The sequence below is a fragment of the Heterocephalus glaber genome, unplaced genomic scaffold, assembly GCF_053883595.1.
Source record: "Heterocephalus glaber isolate CG9 unplaced genomic scaffold, H.glaber_assembly_v1.0 deba00000738, whole genome shotgun sequence".
Classification (NCBI taxonomy): domain Eukaryota; kingdom Metazoa; phylum Chordata; class Mammalia; order Rodentia; family Bathyergidae; genus Heterocephalus; species Heterocephalus glaber.
The window spans coordinates 2,823,328-2,846,248 of NW_028258161.1; the positions used below are offsets into that span (position 1 = coordinate 2,823,328).

The 22,921-nt window shown below is 49.9% G+C and overlaps 1 protein-coding gene across 1 annotated transcript in view; it reads right to left on the reverse strand.

Moving 5' to 3' along the window:
• Positions 1-6,304: 6,304 nt before the first annotated feature.
• Gpa33 (glycoprotein A33) overlaps positions 6,305-22,921 on the reverse strand; it is a 32,396-nt gene continuing 15,779 nt past the window's right edge. The window contains exons 2-7 of the mRNA XM_013065746.3: positions 22,558-22,712; positions 18,155-18,371; positions 15,326-15,481; positions 9,569-9,688; positions 8,888-9,023; positions 6,305-8,631 (exon numbers count right to left, since the gene is read on the reverse strand). Coding sequence (XP_012921200.2) covers positions 8,499-8,631; positions 8,888-9,023; positions 9,569-9,688; positions 15,326-15,481; positions 18,155-18,371; positions 22,558-22,712 — 917 coding nt within the window. The 3' untranslated portion in view covers positions 6,305-8,498. The remainder of the gene's footprint in view (positions 8,632-8,887; positions 9,024-9,568; positions 9,689-15,325; positions 15,482-18,154; positions 18,372-22,557; positions 22,713-22,921) is intronic.

The window sequence follows — 22,921 nt, forward strand, 5'->3', positions numbered from 1 at the left end:
ATATGCTACATCGAAGAAACACACTGAATTCAAAAAGAAACTCATAGATTGAAAGTTAATGGGTGGAAAACAATACTCCATGTGACAGGAACCTAAAAAAAAGCAGGAGTAGCTATCCTCTTTGCAGATCAAGTGGATTTCAAACCAAAATCTGAAACACTTCTGGTCCCAAGAATTTCAGATAAGAGATACTCAACTTGTATGTACAAATCTATTATGAACACGTGTTTTCATTCCTCTTAAGTAAAAACTTAAGAACGGAACTGTTGGTTCTTAACAGTAATACAAGAAATTTCTATATTGTTTTCCAAAATGGTTTTATCATTTTACATTCACATTAGAAGTATTAGAAAGTTCTAACTGGTTCACACCAAAGCTGATAGTTGTTCTTTTAAAACTTGTAACTTCTTCTCCCTAATGAGTGTATAATACGATCTTGTTATTTTACTGATTAGTATTTTTCTGATTCTAGTGTTGCATACCTTTCCCTGTGCTGTACTGGCTATTTATCATCTTCTGGTGTCTACTTTTTAATTGGGTTGTCTATTAATGAGCTGTTAAGTGTTCTTTATATATTCTGGTTATAGAGTATATGTATTATAAATATGGTCTGTTTAAGGACTACTTTTCATTTTCTTAACGATGTCATTTAAAGTTCTAAATTTTAATGGAATCTCATTTATCAATTTATTTCTTATATACATCATGTTTTTTGAATCTTAGGAAATTCTTGCCTACCCTAAATTCATGAACATTTTCCCTTATAATTTCTTCTTAAAGTTTTATAGTTTTAGTCTTTCATATTTAGGTTCATAGATCCTTTCAAGTTATTTTTATGCATGGAAATAAAGAGTTGAGATTAATTTTTTACATACAGATAACAGGTGTTCTAGTTCCATTTGCTGAAAACACTATATTTTCCTCTGCTCTTGAGTTGAGTTTATGTTCTATAAAATGTTAATGTTAAATAATCTTTCAAAACTCAGTGGACCATATATGTATTCTTCTATTTCTAGATTCTCTGTTTTAGTCCAATGCTCTATATGGCTTTCCTTACACCAACACTGCCTTGATTACTGTAGCTTCAGAGGAAGTCTTAAATTAGGTAATAAATGTCTTCCAACTCTGTTTTTTTTTTCTTTTTACTTTTCTAGGTCCTTTGTACTCCTATATAACTTTTAAATTTCAATATCCAATTCTTCATTTATAGCAAGTATACATAGACCTGACTTTTTATATATACCGTGTGTTTTCTAATCCTGCTAAAATTCAAATACAAGCTCTAGGGTCTCCTAGATTTTCTATGTAGATGATCATTTCATCTACATATAAAGATTTTGCTTCTACCTTGCCAATCCTATGCTAATTGTTTCTTTTTATTGCCAGGCTATTTTGGTTTGGGCCTATGTTTCAAAGTTTAATGGACAAATAAAGAGTAAGCATATCTGCCCTTGTTCCCCACCTTAGGGAGAAAGCATTGTATCTTTTCCATTCATATAAGGCTTTTTTGCTGGAAGTATGGAGTACATGTCTTATCCGTTGAGAAGGTTCTGTTCTACTTCTAGTCTCCTAATACCTTTTACTGTGAACAGCTGTAGAATTTAGTCCAATACTTTTTCTCCAACTAGTGACAGGATCATATGGCTTTTTCCTTTCCTCTGTGAAAATGATGACTTCTGGGGGTGGATCTTCCAATGGTGAACCAACACTACCATCCCTATAACAAAACCACTTTCTACACACTGCCAGATCTGACTTCTAATAGTTTGTTTTGTTAAACAAATTTCTGTCTATGTTCATACTTTTTTCTTCTATTATCTTTATCCAGTTTTAGGATTAGCACAATGTTGATTTCCTAAAATGAGGGGAGAAGTGCTCCTTCTTTTTTGTGCTTTATACGTTTGATATAATTTATCAGTTGAAATGTATATGAGCCTGTTGTCATATAAGTAGTTTTTCAATATAGGAATATAGTTTCTTTAATAGGAGCTAATCAAATTTTATATTTCCTCCAGAGTCTGTTTCATTAATTTGTCTTCCAAGGTACTTCTTAGAAGTTGTCAAATTTATTTCAAAAAATATTTTTGTAATATGTTTTCTATATCCTTTTAAATTCTATAAAATCTGTGGTAATGTCCTCTAAATTTTGATATTGTAATGTAAAAAATGATAATTGATATTGTGTAATAGGAAGTAAAGGTCTAAAGGAGCAGGGGAAGTGGGAGGGGTAGGGGAAAGGAAAGAAGGGAAAAGAAAAAGTATGAGAAAAGGAAAAAAATGGAAACAAAGTCTTTGAAAATAGGGAAGGGTTGAGGAGGTGAAGGGAGGGTAGGGGAATGGGGAAAAAATAAGAAGCAAGATACTCATGTAATGGTACAAGAGCCTAATGATGAATGTAACTGTATTTTGTACCTAAAATGTACCAATAAACTTAATGGAAAAAAAAGTCAAAGAAAGCAGCTAGAAAGGGGATCCCATTGCCAAGTATAGGGCAATTTGCACATCAAAATAATGATAGTAATGGGTTATAGTGAATAAAACCAAAATGCAAGAATCCATCAAGATTTTATAAACTCATGAATAAATTAAAAGTTTGATGAGGCTTGAAATGTTTACATATTATTTTGGGCCATCCCAGTCCATTCCAGTGCTCACGCTTTGCAATAGAAACAGGTAACTTTGGAGTGGGGAAACCTTGCAGGCACTACCTTCACCCAGTGATAAAGTTAATATCAGCAACAGAAAACTGAAGTCCTGTAAGTCCCATGCCACCTGATAGGATCCAGTAAAAAGAATACACCTTCACTTCTATGATTTTCTTGTCAAAGATGCAAAAGTTTAATCAGAAGGAAGAATCAGACAATTCAGACAGAGAAATATTTTACAAAAAACTGGCTTGTAGTCATTAAAAGTGTCACAGTCATAGCTGGGCACAGTGGCATACACCTGTAATCCCAGCACTCAGGAGGCTGAGGCAGGAGGATTGCCGCAAGTTTGAGGCCTGCCTCAGCTACATAGTGAGTTCAGGGCCAGCCTGAACTACAAAGGGAGACCCTGCCTCAAAAAACAAACAAAATAAAACAAAACAAAAAAGTGTCACAGTCATGAAAATCAAACTAAGGATAACAATATGCACTGAGTAATTCTAAACTGAATTTTTTTGTTTTCATGGACATTACTGAGAAACTGGCAGATATGGAATGGATTCTGAGGATAAGATGGTAATAAGACACCAGTGTGATTTCTTGGTTGTATAGGAGAGTCCTTGGAGAAAATACACACTAAAGTATTTTTTTAAATTTTTATTTTAATGTAGTATAAATAGATATTAATAAAATATAAAAATAGCTCTATGAAAAAATAATTTTTCATGACAAAAATAGTTAGAGAATAATGGTAAATACACTATGTATCATAATCTTAAAAGAATATATTTTTAATAGCTAATCTATCAATAGCTAATCTAATCAACTCAAATATTGCATTGTCTTTCTGATGTGAGAAACTGAAAGTGTAAATAAGGGGCTGGGATTTAGCTCAGCAGCACCATGCCTGCCTCAAAAGCGCAAGGTCCTGAGTTCGATCCCTGGTACCAAAAAAAAAAGTGTAAATAAGGACCAAAATATATAATAGATACTGTGAAATAGGAAGAAATTATTCAAAATTATACCAAATGTGAGATACTTTGTTAATAACTAAAATGTTTTATGCAAAAAGAAGATATAGTATTAGTAGGAAATGAGAGATGCTAAAGTATTTGGAGAGCAGGGGAGCATTATGTTCTTTGTTTTGTTTGGTTTGGTACTGGGGATCGAACTTGGGTCCTTGCGCTTGCACAGCAGGTGGTGAAACCACTGAGCTAAATCCCCAGCCCTATGGGGAGCATTATGGAAGCAGCTTATTCTCAAATGGTTCAGGTTAGAATAGTCTTTGTATTGTATACATACATTTTTGTAAATCTGAGATTGTTTCAAGAAAAATAACATAATGGGGGAGAACATAGTGGAGGGACCCTGTGGACCAGCCACCCTTTCTGCCCATGTGTGGCGTGTGCAGTGTCCCCAAGGGCAGCCTCTGCCACACACTGGGGTTCACTTGGAGGCCCGGCCCTCTGAGGAATGGACACCCCTCTCCTGGAACCAGAAAGACAGAATGACGCTTGTTCTTCAGGCTCTCAAAATAGGATATGAATGTTTCTGAAATTCCTTTTTTGGAACTTACACTGCTTCAAGTGTAGTTTTTAGTAAGTGAGCTTTAACTCTTTGAGAACTCTTTACACCAGCGCACCCCCATCTCCCTTCCCAGGGGTGGGCAAGGGTGGAGAGGAAAGGTCCTGACAACTACAGTACTGGCACTCAGTTATAGGGGCAGGGCATGGGTTGGTGATTCTCCACCTGCACCCCTGCCCTTCCCGCCACCTCTATTCTTTCTTTTCTTCTCCACTCTGCACCCCAAGTTGATCCCACAGAGGGCCAGGCCTGGCTCAATGTCCCCCGGATACCCCTTGGCTTCTGCCATGGGAGGAGAGCATGGCCATGGTGTTTCCTTCCCTGCCCACTCCCCACTTTTGTGCTGCTGTCTTGGCAGTGACATCTCCCCATGACTCTGTTTCCTACTGGAAACCTCGCCTCGCCTCTCACCGGGCTCTGCCAGGCTTGCCTCCTCCTCTCCCCTTGCTCCTACAGGCCGGGAGGAAGTAAAGGCTTTCCCGACCCAGCAGTGTTTCTGGAACATGCTTTCCCACAATGAAAGACCAAGGCTAAGCAATATATGGTGGCTTTAAGAGCAAAGCTGATTGTTCTGCACAACAGCCTTCCTTCAAGAATCAGTTCACTTGGCTTTAAGCTGTACAGGGACGCTGTGAGAACAGAGGAAGACGGGGACTCTGTGAAGGTGTAGGAGACTCTGGCTGTCCCGTGTGGCCCTTGCCTTGAGTATGGAGGAGGGCAACACCATCCCGACACTCGTGACTGCATCTGGGTGGTGATAGGAGCAGAAATGAGGGAGCTCCCACTCCGCAGGAGCTTAAAGAGTCACCTCAGATCTCCCAGCCTTTCTCTTCCCCCTGCCACCCAGGAGTCAGTGTGGTCTTTAGCCTGAGTTGCAGATGAGGAACCTGTGGCGCAGCAGTGAGCCAACGCGGGGTGGTGAGCAAGACATAACTTTCTGGTACCGGAAGCCACTGAGATTGTATGTGGCTACCACAGAACAACTTGGCTTAAGCCGACTGATAAAAAGACACTTCCCTTGTGTTATCAAAGAAAAAAACCCCCACAATTATCAGTTTTTAAAAGACCACACTCTGGATCATTCTTTTAAAAGATGGCCTAATGGTACAGTTCCACCCTGGAACATATCCTGGGCCTTTCCCACCACCCGGAAATGCAGGGTATATCCACAAAGTAACAAGAAAACTCAAGCCTGAAGAGAAGCACATAGCAAACCAGTAAGGCCCAACAAGCTGCCTGGATCCCGCTCTGGCTTTGGTGAGTGGATCTCGGTGGAACAAGTGCCCCGTTAGGGCTGACTGAGCGATGCTTGGTGCAGCTGGCACAGATTAAATGCTTACACTTTCACCGGGATGGTCAGTGTTTAAAGAGGACCTGGTGACAAAGTCAAACTGGCTTTTAAAATTCCATTGGTTTTATGTGGTCTGCCTCTAACCCCAGTTTTCCTGAAAATCTGGTTATTTCTCGGATGTCATTTTGCAGAATGCAGTTTTTCAGAAATGGATATGGCTGTACCTGAAACCCCTATATTAAAATCAGTCACAAATGCTATGTACAAATGTTAAATTTAAACAAAAGCTTCTGTCTCCACCCCACCCTTTCCCCCTTCCCCATGCTGCACACGTGCGTGGGGTCACAAGGTGTGGTTCTGTGGAAAGAGCAAAGGTCCCCCAGGCACACTGAGCCAATCCCACCCTCACTCTACCACCTCCTCGCAGGGTCGACTCCCATGACGCTATGGCTCCTCTTTTGGGACTGGGAGGCCGGTGGAGGGTGGAACGAGCAACTGAGGCAGAAATCAACAACCCAGTCCCTGAGCACAAAGAACAAGTGCTCGAAAGTGCACTTCCCTCCCTCCCCTGCACGCTGCGTGTGGCCTGAGCAGAGGCGGTTGCTCACCTCTGGTCAAGGGTTGAAGAACCACTGTGCCTTTGCTGTGTGTGCCTCCTCTGCTGGCTAGAGTCCCGGTCTTGAGCCCTTGAGGACAGGAGACCCTGACGGGACCAGACAGAAGAGTGGGAACCCGAGCGTCTCAAAAGCTGTTTGCGTGTGAATATTACACTTCAGTCATGACACATTTTTAGTCCATTTTTTAAGAGCAGTTCAGCTTAAGACAAAGTCCACTCGGCAGCATGGAAAGCAGAGGAATGTAATTTCCCTCTCAGAGATAAACTTTAAAATCAGTGTATCCTAGATTCGAGTAGGAGTATTCAGCATCCCCTTGACAGCAAGAGCAGTTTCTACAGCTGACTTAACTGGAACTAGAGGAAAGTCTTAGCAAATCTGAAGACTGTAGGACTGTGGAAAGAGGGAAACAGGAGGGGTTGAATGGGAGAGGTGCAGGGAGAATGGACCATCACACACGGAAACCAGGGCTGCTCTCTGGAAACCCACCTTAGGAGAGGCAATCTAGTATGGTGTCCCCAAAGGCCCCTCCCACAGCAACACACTTCCAAATAGGCTCACTTCTGCAGATGCCCAGGGCCTCCATCCAGAATATCCAAGGGTGGGCCAAGGCCAGAGAATCTTCCACGATCTCCTCAGGTGTTAAGATGCCTGGTTAGAGCCAGACATGATGGTGCACACCCAGAATCCCAGCACTCTGGGAAGCTGAGGCAGGAGGATTGCAAATTCAAGCCCAGCCTGGCAACTTGGCTCAGTGAGACCCTGTTATACATACTGCTGTAAAGTGGAGCAGAGTCACTTTGGGACAGGACTGCCACATTCTCTGTGGCAGAATGGGAGCATTGTGTGTCCTTTCAGGAGGGCACCCAGGGCGTTGAAGGCAAGCACCTCCTGCCCCCTTCCTGGAGGGTCCCCCTGCTACTGCTGGCTCCCAGATGTACTCCACCAGCAGGGAGGGCTCCTTGTGTCCCCAGAAGCCCTGCAGACACCCCCTAGCCCCACTGTGGCCGCAAGCAGTGGGACCCCAAGATTCTGTCCTGGTCACTCGGCAGCAGCTCCCAAAGGAAGAAGAGGCCAGCAGGGAGCAGACTCAGGCCCACGTGACACAAGCTCTGCCATGGTGTCAGCAAGACCCACACTGCCAAAGCAGGGTTTCCACTGTCGATTGTCTTATTCCCAAAAGCATTTCAAATGAAGCAAAGGATTTAACAAAACATATAAAAATAAACATTTAAAAAATCACAAGTGGACCACAGATTTATGGAATTGCTTTTCTGATCATCCAGAAAAGTTGACATTTGCTTAATAGTAAGCTGCATTTGGATGACACTGGGGCAGAGACACTGCCTGATGTGGGAGAGCAGAACTGCTGACCACCTCTGCAGGCTTCGGGAGGGCAGAGGACAGTGAGAAGGGGAGCAATAGTGGGAGGGTCACGCAGGCAGCCTGGACTTCACACTGAGTTACACCCTCAGCCCTTTTTTATTTTGTTTTTCTGAGACAGGGCCTCAGTAAATTGTCCTGGTACAACTTAGTTTTTTAATCCTCCTGCCTCAGCCTCCCTCGGTACTGAAATTGCAGGCATGGCCCCCACCCCCACCCCGTGCCTAGCTGTGTGTGTTCATTTTCAATCAGTTCAATCAACTGTCTAAGTCGGTGGCCTGGGTGGGGATCATCCCGAGTCCGCAATCATATCAGGAAGGCCCAACCTGTCAGAGCAGGCTCCCCAAAGCAACCCAGGGCTGCAGGGGAGGCAGGCCCTGGCCCTGCTCCAAGGAGCTCGGATTCTAGCACAACTAGAACCTCGTGTGAGCCCAGGATCCCATGCGGACAAAGCAAGGGGACTGTCCCCACGTGTGAGGGCAATCGGGGTTCAGCAAGCCCTGTGATCCGAGATGGGCCTGCAGGGGCGGCAGGATTTTTCGAGGCAGAGAGGGAAAGCGCTGGGCGCAGGAGACGGCCCTGGCCAGCAGGGGTTGGGATGTGTGTGGCCCCGGCAAGGAAGGGGAGCGAGTGACAGGAAATCCCCCCCACACTCCCTTCCTTCCTTCTGCAGCCCCAGCGGTGGGCACCCAGCCACAGGGAGGCTCCACCCGCGGTGCCTGGACTCCATGGAGAGCTCCGGGCGGGGGCGCCTGTGCTCAGGCTGTGCTTCCGGGAGCTGGGCCAGCCCATGAGGAGAGGAAGCTGCTGCCCCCGGGTCAGATCTGACCACGTGGTGCGGAGCTTGGGGCCGGTCTGGTCCGCACAGGCCAGGCCGGAGCTCTGAAGCCACTGGGCTGCCTCCTGCCGGCTGTGGGCAGCAGCTGGGGAGGGAGCGTAGGGGGAGCCCTCCCTCCCCTGCCTGCAGCAGGCCAGGTCAGGTCACTGGTCGGAGTGGCTGGGGGACTGGTGCCCGGGGCGCCTCTGGTCTTCGTCGTTGTCTTCGTGGTCCTCCTCCCTCTCTCTGGAAAACTCTTGCATTTGCTCCTGCGGCTTATGGTAAACCGCCCGGTCCCTTCGGGGCAAGGGAAGCAGAGGAGAAAGGTTTGCCCTGGAATGCGCAAAGATGAAGATACGAGGATCCGGATCCCACCCGCCTTCCCCACCCGCGTGCTGCGGGGGGACAGAAGAGGCCACCGACGTGTTCCACCCACGAGTGGAGGGTGCTGGGAGCGCCCCAAGGATCCCTCGGACTCGGTGTAAAAAGCGGCTTTTCTGGGAGGAGCTGCTGCCCGTTTCCGGTCCACCCAGGGCCCTGCCCCGACACTCACGGCTTGGCGCCCTTCTTGTCCTCAGCCGCCGCGTCCTTCTCCCGGAAGCAGCAGAAGTAGACAGCGACGCCGACGATGATGAGGGCCGCCACCACCCCGGCCGCGATGCCCGCGTACAGAGCCACGTTCATGGAGGCTGCGGGAACAGAGGGGCTGCATCTCCGAGCCTCCGCTGAGCCCTGCCCACGCCCAGCACGGAGGGAGACAGCAGCAGCCGTTTCTGTCACACGTCAGGTCTGGTGGGAAAGTAACCCGACAGGCCAGGACGGTCCTGGGGCAAGGCACAGGCAAGGACGGACACCCCGGCTTTGCATCGCTACAGCCCAGGCTCCAGGACTCCACACCACCTCAGTCGTTGGCCCTGGAACGCCTAGCCTAACCCTAACCCAAGCTAGCTGCGGCGTCCGGCTCAGAAGGAGGGGCCGCAGACCGGCAGCTGGCACCGGGCACTTCCCCTGTGCTTACCGAGTGGCCTCGGGGCAGCAGGACGGGAGTCTGCAGAAGTCGGTCTCAGGCTCTGCCCGAACCCAGGGGAACTGGGCCGGCCTCAAAGCGGGCGGGGCGGGGGGCACTCGGGGGGCACTCGGGGTCCTAACGAGGCTCCCGCCCCCCTCCACAGGCCTCAGCGGCTCTGGACCCAGCCGTTGGCTCTGGGCCTGCCCGCCCTCCCTCTGCTCTCACGAGGTCTGACGGTCAGGGTGATGTCGCAGGTGCTGGTCCCCATCTCGTTGCTGGAGAAGCAGGTGTAGTAGCCTGACATCTCTGTGGAGATGTTCTTCAGAAGGAGGCTCTGGCCTGAGGCTGCGGGTAGATCGAGGGTCAGGGGTCCCAGGGAGTGCACAAGCCAGGGAGCAGTGCCCCGGGCAGCTGCCACATGGGGACAATCTGTCCCTCCAGGGCTGCCAACAGCGACAGCTCTGGGCAGGTCATGCAAAAGTGAAGTGATTAGAACTCAGCCAGACACCCTGGGCTGGAAGCCCAGCTCGGCCACTGATTAATTCGGAGCTGCTGGCAAGCAACTTAGCTTCATAGAGTGTCTGTTTCCCCACCTATGACTGGAAACAAGAGGACCTGCCTTCCACAGTACCTGTGGGCATAAAATGGGGCCCTCATGATAAATACAAGCCCACATAGAATTCCTGATGGATAGTAAGAGCTCAGGAAGAATCAGATATATTATGTATTACATGGAAATCCTTTATAACTAGAAGATATTATTACCGCTTTTAAAATATGCAGAACCTGAAGTCCTTAGATTGGGGAATCAAGCACTCTGATCTCCAGATTTCTGTTATAAGTGGTGTGCATGTGTCCTGAGGGGAGGTGTGTGCAGTGTGGCGTGTGTACAATGGGTGTGTCATGTGAATATGTATGAATATATATGCGTGGTAGATGGTACACAAGTGTGTGTATAGTGTGCGTGTGCTGTCTGGTGTGTGTGATGTGAGTGTGGGATGTTTATGGCAGGTGCAGGTAAGCATGTGTGTGATACGTGTGGTATGAGTGTGTGTGTGTGCTGTCGTGTGCGTAGTGTGTGTGTGGAATGTATGGTGAATGTGTGAGACTGTGTGGTATGTCTGGTGTAAGGTATGAGTGTGTGGTGGATATGAATGTGGGTGGCTGGTGAGTGTGACATGAGTTTGCATAATATATGGTGTGTGTGTGAGTGTGTGGCATGACTGTGTGTAGTGTATGTAAGTGTATGTATGGTGTCTGGTGTGTGTGATGTATGAGGTATGTGTGAGTGTGTGTGGCATATGAGTGTGAGGTCTAATCTGGTTTGTGGTACGAGTGTGTGTGTGTGTGTGTCAGGGTAGGAAGCAGGCAGCTGTCAGGCTGGTCCTCTTCGTCCACCACCACGCAAGCGAGTCATTTGATTCCAGCTATGCAGCAGCAGCCTCTTTCTCTGGAAAGGGGAGACTCGGCTGATCCAGAGCCCCCCAGAATGGCCCTGGTGGCCGCATGAGAGAACTTTCCCCCAGTCTGTGACCCTATGAATGTCTTCACCTCGAAAAGACAAACTCACGCAGACAGACGGATATGGCCTGTCCTCAAAGATGCCTTGCCATCACCAGACTGCTGCTTTAGAGGAGAGGTAGAGACCTTTGTCCCTCCTTCCCTGCAGGGCCGGCCTCCTGTAATCCCTGCTGCCACCAGGTCACTCCGTCCGGACCCCTTCCAGATATCTGCCTCCTTCAGACATTTCAGAGGCTGCCCATAATCTTCAGCAACACATCTGAGCTTTTGTGGTGGAGACAGGGTTACAGGTCTGGCCTGCCCATTGCACCAGCTGTGTGTCTTTCCACTTTCCCTGGGGCCTAGGGACAAGGTGGCCTCCCCACTGCTCTCCTTCTGTCTCTGGGAAGATGTCTCTGGTGAGTTTTCCTTGTTGGGATGTGCTACTGAGTACACATCCCCAAGGATACCCTCTCGGCCTTCCAGCAATCTTGCAATCCCATGGAGGCTCAGAAAAGGGACTTGCGCAAGGCCACAAAATTAATGACAGAGCTGGAACAAAACTCCTACTTTTAGGTCTGAAACAGTTGGCAACTTTTCTTTTAAAATTTTACATCATAAAATTCATTCATACTCATTCTAAGAACTGGAATGTGATGTACAACTATTAATTCTAGTTCAGTTCAATCCAGAAAATCTACGATAATCTACGAGCTGATTACAGATATAAATAAGTCCTTGGCTTTCCCACTCTGCAAAGGAAGACACATAAAACAATGGTGACCCCAGGGGGAGGTAGGATTTTAAATGGAGGAGCTGTCTGAGCTTAGAGCAAAGGGATTTCAGCTCACCCAAAGAGCTGGAGAAAGCCCTGACAAAAAAGAGAGAATAAGATAAAAATCACCCAGAATCTCACCACCAAGAAACAATAGAACTTTGATTTGGCTCTATTTTCTTTCCATCTTTTCACAAATACAGTACTTCTTCCAATTCTTTCTTGGAAATCCAGGGCACTACTTTCTGGATTCGCTGTAAAGTGCTACCCCTTCTAGCCTCGAATTCTGCAGTGCCATGTGTACCCGGGAATATCGCTCACGGGCAGTATAAATGCATGGTACTGGAAAAGGGGTTTTCGAACAAATCAGGTTTAGGAATCACCGATCGAGGGTTAAATGCATTTTAAGGTCCTAGCTCTCAGATGTTCTAACATGCTAATGAGGACTGGGAATCTCTGTAAGTGTGGTTGGTTTTGATGGTATCTTTATCCCATTTTCTAAACGAGTTAGATTTTGTGATCCAGTCCTGGGAATTGAACCCAAGGCCTTCCCACTGAGCTACAGCCCTACCTAGCCCTTCCTTATTTTTTAATTAATTTTGTCAATCTGCCCAGGCTGAGCTCACACTTCGGATCACCCTGCCTCAGCTCCAGAAGTACACCACTGTGCCTGGCTGGGATTCTTTTATCTTAAACAGCATTTTGAAGGAACGCACTTTGGGAAACACTCTGTGGCCCGAACAGGTTTAGGAGGGCTGGAGCTGGCCCCAGATTCCCAGGATTGTAGACCTGGAGTCGTAGCCTGAGCATCAGGCGTTCCTTGCACAGGGCCAACGGCTCTGGGCCCTGCTGAGGGTGGGGCTGTGGGGCTTCCGAACGCAGGGCAGCAAATTGTGGACCCTACAAGCTGCTCTGGGAGGAACCAGTGCACATTCCACCCCACCAGACCAGCTTCGACTCTGAGCTGAGGCTCAAATCCCCCTTTCCTTTTCGAAAGTGACCTGCAGTCTCTGAATCTAGAGAATCTAGGGAAAACTAATTTTTCTGCTGCAGGAGTGACACCCTGTGGTCACACAGGTTCCCACAGGACAGCTGTCTGCCTCCTGCCTTTCTGCTACTCCAGCTGGGCAGAAATTCCACTCCACAAAGTCCTGGTCACCGCACAATGCCAACGTGGAGTCCGCAAGGCCTGCCACATGCCGCATGCCGTGGCTGTCCCTAAGCCCCACTGCCCCTCCCCCAGGACCCTCCTGCACCCGGCCCCGTCCTCACTCCCTCTTCCCTGCAGTGCTCCAGCCCCAGAATGACCCCTCCTCCTTCCTTGATACCCAAATTCTTATTCCACTGGGGCATGGAAACTTGGCTGGCTGGGACTCAGTTTACAAAATACGTTCAGAGCCACCCTGCAGGGGTCTCATCCTCTTCACAGCCTTTAGGGTCTCAGTTTTTGTTGTTTTTCCAGATGACATTACTAAGGGTCAGTGAGGCTGTGGCCTGCAGCTGCAAATTCTCCCCTCCCTGCAGCCCTCCCGGGCCTCTGCCTGAGTGACCAGAGCCCGGAGTGCCAGCTGGGCAGGTCTGCTGTAGACCCTGGAGGCCTCTGGCCTTCCTTCCAGCACAGTGTGTGCGGGGACACAGGATGAGGACTCGAATCTTTGCCTTCCAGTTCCAGATTCCCCAGTCCTGTCTCTGTCCATGGCTAAGTCTGACATGGGAATTCTGCCCTCAGATGTAGAGGGCTCCTCCTGTCACCTCGGGGGACTGCAGTGTCTCCAGAGATGTCTGGAAGGAGCCTGGCCTGACACATGGAGGAAGAAGCCGTGGACAGAGTTCCGGGCCTCTGTGAGGCAGGCCAGGGACAAAAGGCTTTCAGAAGCCCCAGACGTCCCCATGCTGTCCAGATCCATGGCTGTGTGGCTGTCACCACAGCCACCTCTTCTCCCCCCAGGTCTCAGTCCTGACTGAGCATTGCTCAGGACCCATGAGGAGGGCAGAGCCGGGGAGCAGAGAAGCATGTCACCTTCAGACCAAGCCTCTCTCCTGGGTCACAGAGAGCCACATTTTGTCTTCTGATACCCGGAGACACCTTTCTGGCCAAGGTGGCAGAGCTGGGACCAGGTGCCCCACTCTCTCGTCCCTGCCCCTCAGCCACTCTTACATCACAATTTCCACACCTTCTTCGGGCCCATGCCATGAATCTGAAGGACCCCGCTCCCATGATAGCCGAGAGCACCCAGCATTGAGTGCTTTCTGTCAGTGTTTATGTGTACTTCCATCTAACCTTCACAACAACCCTGTGAACACTAGTGTTGGACTCATTTTACAGATGTGAAACTAAGGCACCCAGAGGCTGAGTGGCCTGTCACCTTCAGACAGCTGGCCAGTGGCAGAGCCAGACTGGAGCCTGTGGCATGCTCCTTGGCACCGTACCATCCTTCGCTCAGGCCTGCCTCTGGGAGAAGGTGTCTGTGAGCCCCACCTGCACCCCAGCCCTGCACCGCCAGGCACAAAGGACTGCAGCCATCACCACCCTGTTTCCTCTGCACTGGTTCCTTGCACATGTTGTGCTGGAAGGAAGGCCGGAGGCCACCAGGGTCTACAGCAGACCTGCCGAACTGGCACTGGCTCTGGTCACTCAGGCAGAGGCCTGGGAGAGCTGCAGGCAGGGCTAGAAAAACTTCCTGGCATACTTGTCAGAATTGGCTGTGCAGGAAGGGGTAACAAGACTGGAAGCTTGCTGAAGTCCACGTTACATCTTCTGTTTTACGTTAGGTTGAGTGAATTCTACTAATTCTTTAATTTTTTATCTTTTTATTTTGTGGTACTGGTGATAAAACTCGGGGTCTTTGCACTGAGTTACATGCCAGCACTTTTCTATTTTTATTTTTAAATATTGAGATAGGGTCTTGCTAAGTCACTAAGTTGCCCAGGGTAGACTTGAACTTGTGATCCTCCTGCCTCAGCCTTCCACAGTGAAGAGATTTACTTTCAATTTTTTGTTTTGTCCCCAAACGAGTGAAAGGTAGACTGATAAAATTCACCCTAGCTGGACAGAATCTCACACCTCATTTATTCCACTGGACTCACCCAAGACACAAGATTCTCTCCCACCCCTTGCGACTCATATTTTGGGAACATTTGTGCGCCCCTCCCCACCCCACCCCACCCCACCCTGCTTAATTTTTTGTCTCCTGCTTCCTTTCAACCCACACCGAAGTGAAATACCCCCTAGAAATTAAATCTGATGGGCCTGTTGTTCCTGACCAAAAGGTCAAATTCCACGGTGCCCAATTCCCAGCTGGTCTCCTGGCAATCGGGGCTGAAATCACGGTGTCCTTCCCTGAGAAAGGGACTCAGGGCGCGGTGGAGCCACCTGAAAAGGGAGTGGGACTAGGAGGACCCCGGAGTCAGACTTGGGGTATCAAATGTGCACTCTAGGACATAATCATAATCAACATTAAAATCCCATCAGAACACGCTCAGCCAGGAGAACTGAGCTCTGAGTAATAAGGTGGCAAGTCTCATGTTCTCTATCGTGTTCACACGAATCATTCTTATTTCTCCAACTACTGCCAAGCTTAGAGGCCTGGCCCAAGTATCCAAAGTGCTGGATGAGGAGAAAGGATGTGATTGGCAGCGCCCCCCAGCCCGCAGCCTCAGCCAATCAGCGCTCCCTGCTCGGCCCCGCCTTCCCTGCTGCCGCTCACCTGGAGAACGCAGAGCCCGCTCCTGGCGCTCGGAGTCGTAGCTCTTCCAGCTATACTGGGGCTCCGGGGAGCCCTCCGCCGACAGGCAGGTCAGCTGGATGTTGTTCCCGATCACCGTCTCTCCCTCGATGCTGCAGTCTGGAGGGGAGGGTGGCACTGTGAAGGGAGAGGCCAAGGAGATGGACTGAATTGATGGTGACAGCCACCTGCACCCCCATACATCCCCGGGGGCCTGTCACTCATCGGGGAGGGAGCCGCCAGGGGCTGACCATGGTGTCGCAGCTGTAGCCCATGTGTTCTCTAGCGGCATGGGATCCTAGAGATACCCTACGGTGGCCTTCATAAAGATGGGGATACCGAGACCCAGAGGGGACACTGGCTCAAGGGTTCTGGCAGAGCCGGGACCTGAACTGCAGACCCAGTGCTTGGACCACCACCCGCAGGAGCTCCCTCTGAAGCTGCAGGGAAACCCTCCTCCTCTCTGGGATCCCAGGGCTCCTATCTGTAAGAGGAATGACCCTTTCTGGAGAGAACCAGGGGCCTCTGCTCTGTGTTGCTGCTTTTCCTTTTCAGTAATGCTTTAGAAATGGGACACCCGGCTGCCTGGCTGGGCTTGGCCAGGCTTGGCCAGACCTGACCCTGTCCCGCGTAAATGACCTCTGCAGCCCTGAGCCTGTGACTGTGCAGCCGCATTGCCAGCGGGGCAGCGCTGCCTCTTCTCAAGTTTGCTGAGAAAATACAATCGAAGAGTGGCTGGAGTAGAGGAGGGACTGTGGGCTGCAGCGGAGTTAGATACCAGGCGTAGAATGGGGCAGAGGGATGGGAGAGGACGGAGAAGGGAGAGGGCAGCCCTGCAGGGGAGGCTACAGAGCCAGCTCCCAGTCCTCACCCGCTGCCCCTCCCCAGAGCCCCCAGAAGCCTGCGGCTTCCCCTGCATCTCGCTCGTGCACTTCTGCATGCAGCGGGCTGCTCTGCAGGCCTAACAGCACTGGACACCAGGATGGACCCGCTCTGCTGTCACTGCCTGTGACCAAGAGTGGGTGAGGGCAAAGGAGGCAGAGGCAAAGGTGGAGAGGGGAGGGACTCCAAGGAGCAGAGAGGGGCTCTAGGCAGAGGGAACCGCGGGTTCAGAGGCCAGATGTGTGTAGCATCCCTGGAGGGTGGGGAGGCTGTCCCCAAACCTCAGGTGGCAGGCCTGTCCCCTTGCAGGCCGTGCTTCCCCAATAAGCAAAGCTACCAGCTCTGTCCACAGGCGCCCGGCCACTGAGCCTGGAGAGCAAGTCCCAGTCTAGCCTCACAGGAAGTTGCTGAGGAAGTGCTGCAGGACCTGTCTCTCCCCTCCAGCCCAGCAGCCGAAGTGCTTGCTCTTGGAAGCAGAGCCAGGGGTGGTGGTACACACCAGTGATGCCAGCACGCCGGGAGGCTGAGGCAGGAGGAAACAGGTGGGATGTTCCCAGGTGAACTGGACGTCAGTTCCCACAGTAACCACCAGGCCAGTGCCTGGCAATCGTGGCACAAATTAGAGACACTCCCTTAATGCCCCTCCTATAAGGGTCTCTGAACCTAAGAGTGCCAGGGTTGCCAGGCACTTCCAACCAGCAGCCTCCTGCCCACCTGGCTGGCCTCAGAGATAAAGGGTGGGCAGCTTCCGGGAGACTCTGGAACAGGCCTGGTGCACAGGATTCCTCTCCCGAGCTCCTCACCTGCCCTTCTCTTCGTCCTGGACCCACAGTCAGAGATGCCCCGAACACCAATGTCCGGAGAAGTTACATGTCCCCCAAAGTCACACTCAGTGAGCAGGACTGGTAGGAGATCACTTCTATGCCAGGTTTGCAATAAATACGATACAAAGGCAGAAGGAAAGTGACAGGACAAATGGCGTCTCCAGAAGCATTAAGCCCTCTGACGCCACCTGAGGCCCGCTCTGCTTGTCCCGCCGTTTGCTCCGCGAAAGCATGAAAGGCAAACGTGAATTTCCTCCAGAGGCAGAGCCGAGATCACGGCAAACAAGGGACCAGCATTCGGAGGCTGTGTCCCGCTGTTCAGCCCTGACAGTCCCGCCCTCGCTCTGTGACAGGCTGGGGCCTCAGGCCAGACCGATCCAGCTCACATAGCCACACGCGCGGTGCCCTGAGAGCTCGTCGCGGCAGTTCCTAACCTGAGCATTTACTGTGAACACTTGCGGGGCTCCGAGCCCTCTCCGATGCCTGCGACTCCGGCTGAGGACGGCAGAGGGCGGCAGAGGCCGCAGAGACCGCCATCCAGCCGGCCCGCGGGGGTAGTGTTTCCAGACCCCGGGGGCAGCCAGGTGACAGGCCTGCGCCCCGGCCCCGGGCGAAGGCTGAGGGCCTAGGGTACCACATGTAATTAAAGCCCTCTGCCTAAAAACAGCTGGGCTGCAAAGCAGTTTGGAAAGAAAATTCTTTAAAATGAAGTTCACTGGATTTTTTAACCTGCAGGACAAACTGATCTCTTTTTCTTAAAGCAAATCATCATACTGAGCGTGGTGGCGAACGCCTGTGATCCCAACACTCCCGGAGGCTGAGGCAGGAGGATCACAAGTGCAAGTCCAGCCTGGGCAATTTAGGGACTGGACAAACTCTGTCTTAAGATTAAAAAATAAAAAACGAGTTGGGGGTGAAACTCAGTGAGAAAGCCCTGGGTACCCAGTACTGAAAAAGAAAAAAGAAAAAAGAATTGGTTCCACAATCTCAGATTAAACTTGTATATTTCACCCTTCAAGTTAACTTACTCCCCTTACACTCGGGGGTCCCTGTGATGCGGGTGGGGTACCCTGGGCCACAGGTCAGGAGAGAGGGCGACCCTCACCGAGGACCAGGAGGCGGACTCGGGACTTGGAGTTGCCCCCCAGGTCCGACATCAGCGAGACCGAGCACTCATAGGTGCCGTTGTCGTCCATGGACAGCTGCTCGATGGTGAGGGAGGCATCCGACTGCTCGGCGTTGCTGGCCATCTTCACACGGTTCTCGTAGAGGCTGCCGTAGAGGTAGGCTTGGGTCCTGAACGTCCAGGTGACCACTTTTTCCTGGGAAAAAGAAGAGATGCCACCGGTCTTCGGCTGAGGCCCTGGTACAGGCCTGTCCCAGACGCACAGCTGCATCAACCCCTCAGGCAGACCCAAAGGGCAGGGCCGTTTGGCCACTGGGCTCCTGTCGCTACCTATTTAGCTCTCTCTATATATTTTTAAAACTTATTTTTAAGTGAACAGATTGGAACAGTGGGGCCGAGGGCAGGTAGGCGTTTCATACCACAGTGACTGTGGAAGCCCACCGTCTCCCAACTGCTTCACTTTGTGACCCTCACATCCCGATCCATTTCAGCCTGGTCTGTTCTCCTTCACTCAGCCAGCACTTTCTGAGCACAGCATCATGCTAGGCAGCCACCCGTGGCTCTTTATTTTCTCCACTCTGGTTTTTAGAGTTTGTTTATTCGCTGATACACTCGTCATTGATCCAACAGTGTAGAAAAGGGCTAGGGCTGTAGGCCTGCATATCAGACTGCCTCAATTCAAAATCCCAATTCCGTCACCTACTACTAGTGGAGTGGCCTTGAACAAAATCCTTGACAGCTCTGGGTGTCCCTTTTCTCTTCTACAAAATGGAGATGATAATAACACCTGTCTCCTAGGATTGCAGTGAGGAGTAAAGTAGATAATATATCCAACACAGTTAGATTAGGGCTTTCCTGCCATGCTGTTTCTGGAAGTGCTAGCATCAGTTTACTGAGCATCTAGAGGCCTCCCATTCAAGGGCAGATCATTCATGAGCTCCTGCCTGGGCGAGGGGAATAGGCAGCCAGACATCGCAGCTTGTGATTAGCTGTGCAATTCCAGAAAACAGGTATCACTTCTAGACTGGGAGGTCAGGGAGGTTTCCTAGAAGAGCTGATGTTTGCCTAGAATCCTGAAAAACAACTTCGAATTAGCTCAGCTGTAAATGGCTGGCTAACGTGTTGGGCTTTGGACATTTCCAGCAAAGGGAGAACTGCAGATTCGACACAGGAATGGAAGCAACTTATGAAGCCAGGCGGTATCGTGGGGGGAGTGGGGGTGAGAGAGCGGGACTGAGAGGTGCTCTCAGGCTGGGGAAGCAGGCGAGGCCTGCGAGGGTGCTATCCTGAGCAGTGGGTAAGTCTTACCTCCTCTGGCCCTCTAAATCCCCCGTGGACTTGGTCCTATGATCATATGCATTTTACACATGGAGAAGCAGGGCACCAGGAGGCTAAGCGTCTTTCCCAAGTGCACACAGAGAAGGAAGTGGCAGAGCTGAGATTCAAACTGGCCTCTCTGGCTCCAGAGCCTGCATCCTGGACATCCTACGGTGCGGAAACTCAGGGGCTGTGTATGTGGGACCAGACTGCTTGCATTTTATCTTGAAGGCACTGAAGAGTCATGTGTTTTAAGAAGTTAGCTCTCAGGGCCGGGGATTTAGCTCAGTGGTGCCACTGCCTGCCTTACAAGCGCAAGGTCCTGAGTTTGATCCCTGGTACCAAAAAAAAAAAAGAAAGAAAGAAAGAAATCAGGGCAGCATTCAGATGAAGTGCAATGTGGCCAGAGAAAGCGGTGGGTAACCGTGCAGACAGACAGTTTGAGCGGTATGAAAGGGTAGACCCCAGAGATTTAGAGGTGAGTTTCATGTACAGAGTTAGGAGCTGCAGACCTCTTAATACTTGGGTGGATCCAAGAGAGGAAATGCACAGGAAGGAGAGATTTAAGAAGAAACCATGTGGGGACCTGAAGCGCCAGTGGGGCCCCCGGAAGAGGGGCCGCACAGCTGGGTGACCTGAGTGCAACTGGGGCTGAAGGTTGGGAGCTCTGTGTTTCATGGAGCTCTGTGCTCCCTACAATGCAAGCGCTCAGAGAGAGAAGAGGAAAACCGGGAGGAGGCTGCCACACGGAAACAGTCAGTTCTGACTTTCATGCAAATTAGTGAGGTGCTCTCATTTCCAGACAGCACCCCTGGGCCCCAGGCACAGGGCTTGGCTGAAGGAGCACAGCCCAGTGCTGGAAACCCGTGCAGAGCAAGGCTCCAGGGAACCATGGCTGAGACAGGAGGAGGAGAGACAAGGAAGGGGTGGGGAAGGGCCTCTGGAGTCCTGGCTTCGCTGCTCTGCCATCCCTGTCTCCACCCCTGGGTCTCCCTCTTCACAACCCTTGCTAGGATCTCAGGGATCCTCTCTAAGGTAACTCAGGGAACCCCTTGCTCTGTACCCTTGCTTGGTCTTGAGGGTGTTGCTTCTGATCCTTTGGAAATCCATCAGGCAATAAACAACCTTATTGTCTATCTCAGCCCTCAGGAAGTATCAGCCAGGCCACACTTCCGGTTTGCTAGCGGAATCTGATGATGGTGGGAAAAGGGGCCCGGCCCCTCAGTTTCTGCCGGCCAAAGGCAGCAGCCTGGGTTTTGGCCCTGGAATCTGGGAAGGACAGGACACATGGGTGTGAGTCCTCAGGCTCCCTCCCTGTCTCAGGCTAAGACTACTTCCTGTGGGTCCCATCACTGGAGGATTAGGATGTTCCAGGCCACTCCTCCTTACCTCTCAGGAAAAAAGCCACGTCCTTTCAGTCTGAGCTGCCTGGGACGCAATGCTTACTGCTGCCCGGCATGCTAGCATGTTAGAAGGAGACCTGGCCTTCAAGCTCATGGATAGGTGCTCTGATTCTTACAGTGAATGTAAATTTGATCACAATTGAGATACTTGTTTCACTTATAAAATTGGCAGATATGAGAATACTCTGTGTTGGAGAAATGGATATACTTACTGTTGTTGATGAAAATGAAAATTAATAAGATATCTAATGAGAACAATTTGACATTATTTACCAAAAATTTAAGTTCACATACCCTTTGACACAGAAGTTCACTTTTAATAATTTATCATGTTTATTATATATGTATATATCCAGAGACATATATATATATATGCCTATTTATTTATTTATTTTGAACTTGGGACCTTGCACTTGTGAGGCAGGTGATGGAACACTGAGCTAAATCCCTGGCCCAACTATATATGGCTATTTCTTGCAGCATTATTTAGCAGCAAAATATAGGAAACAAAGCAAACTGTCCATCAGTAGTACCTATTGAATGTACTATTTCTGTACTTCATAAAATATAATGCTTTATACAAATATTTTAAGAATGAAATATGAGCTAGGTATGTAGCTCATCAGTAGAGCACATGCTTAAGATGCATGAGGTCCTGGATTTGATCCCCAGAACTACCGAAAGGGGCAGAGGATGTGGTGGCCCATGCCCCTAATCCCAGCACTCTGGGGCTGAGACAGGAGGATCACAAGTTTGAGCCCAGCCTGGGCAACTTAGTGACTTAGCAACAGCCTCCCCCCTCCCCAAAATAGGTAAAAAAAGAAGGTCTGAGGATGTAGCTCAGTTTGAAGGCCCTGGGTTCAGTCTCTAATACAGAGAGAGAGAGAGAGAGAGAGGAGAGGGATGGGTATAAATGGTTGCATATGTACGTGTATATAACAAACATATCTGTGCTTGTGTGTGTGTGCCTTGTCTGCAGGCCGAGGACAGTGCGGAATAGAAGGGTTAAAGGGTGGGAACAACATGGATGGGGAAAAAAGGCCAGGGAAAGAATGAGACTTCTCAAAGTGCACTTTTTATGACGTTTTGACTTTGAAACTGTGGAGTGCTATGATCTATTTAAAAACAGAAATAGAAAATTAAACAAAACTTTTCCAAATGCTCCAAAAGAAGCCAAACAGGAAAAGAAATCCATACAATAAAGTTTAGCCCCAGAGTAGGGACTATGCTAGTCAGAGAGAGACTGAGTTGCATGATACAATTTAGGTCATTTGAAGCCGACCAACAGGGAGAGATTTTGGGGCAGGTGACTTTGTCAAAATAAAGATGATATAACGAGCTCTCCCTGGGTTTAGCATTCACCGCTCCTGCTCATTCTAGCTAACATTTCTTGAAAGGCTTGACAGTGCTTGCTTCCGAGGACATCCTAGTCAGGTGATAATCATTCCCATGGTGTCCCCAGCTTTAATTTTTTTCTAGATGAACTTATTTTTATTTTTATCAGCACACGTTTGCTGTACGTAATGACCATCTTCATCACGGGGAGCTGGGTGTGCAGAACACATCCCAGTTCTCTCCATCCCCCCCCCCCCGTCCCTCCTCTCTCTCTCTCTCTCAGTCCCCTTCCCATGTGCAAAACCTCAGGTTTTTACGGAGCCTCACCGTGTGACTCCGGAGAAGCTTGTCCCACTGGATAAATCCATCTCGGTCGGGGGCCGAAGTGCTGTAGGTACACGGAAGGGTGACGCTTTTTCCCTGGGCTGCCCGGAGAGTGTCCTGCGGGGTTTCCACGGAGATGGCATCAGTGGTCACCCAGACTGGAAAGAAACAGGAAGGGTGAGGGAAAAGCAAATGACATGAGCACACCCACTCACTGCCCACTGGCCTCCATGAGCCACAGCTGTGTCTGCTGTGAGCGTGGTCATGACCATGGCCTGCTGGTTGGTTCTTCTCCTCCAAGACTGGACCAGGGTGAGGACCACACACGTGCCTGGTGCCTCCTTATCTCCATCGCACAGCATCACAA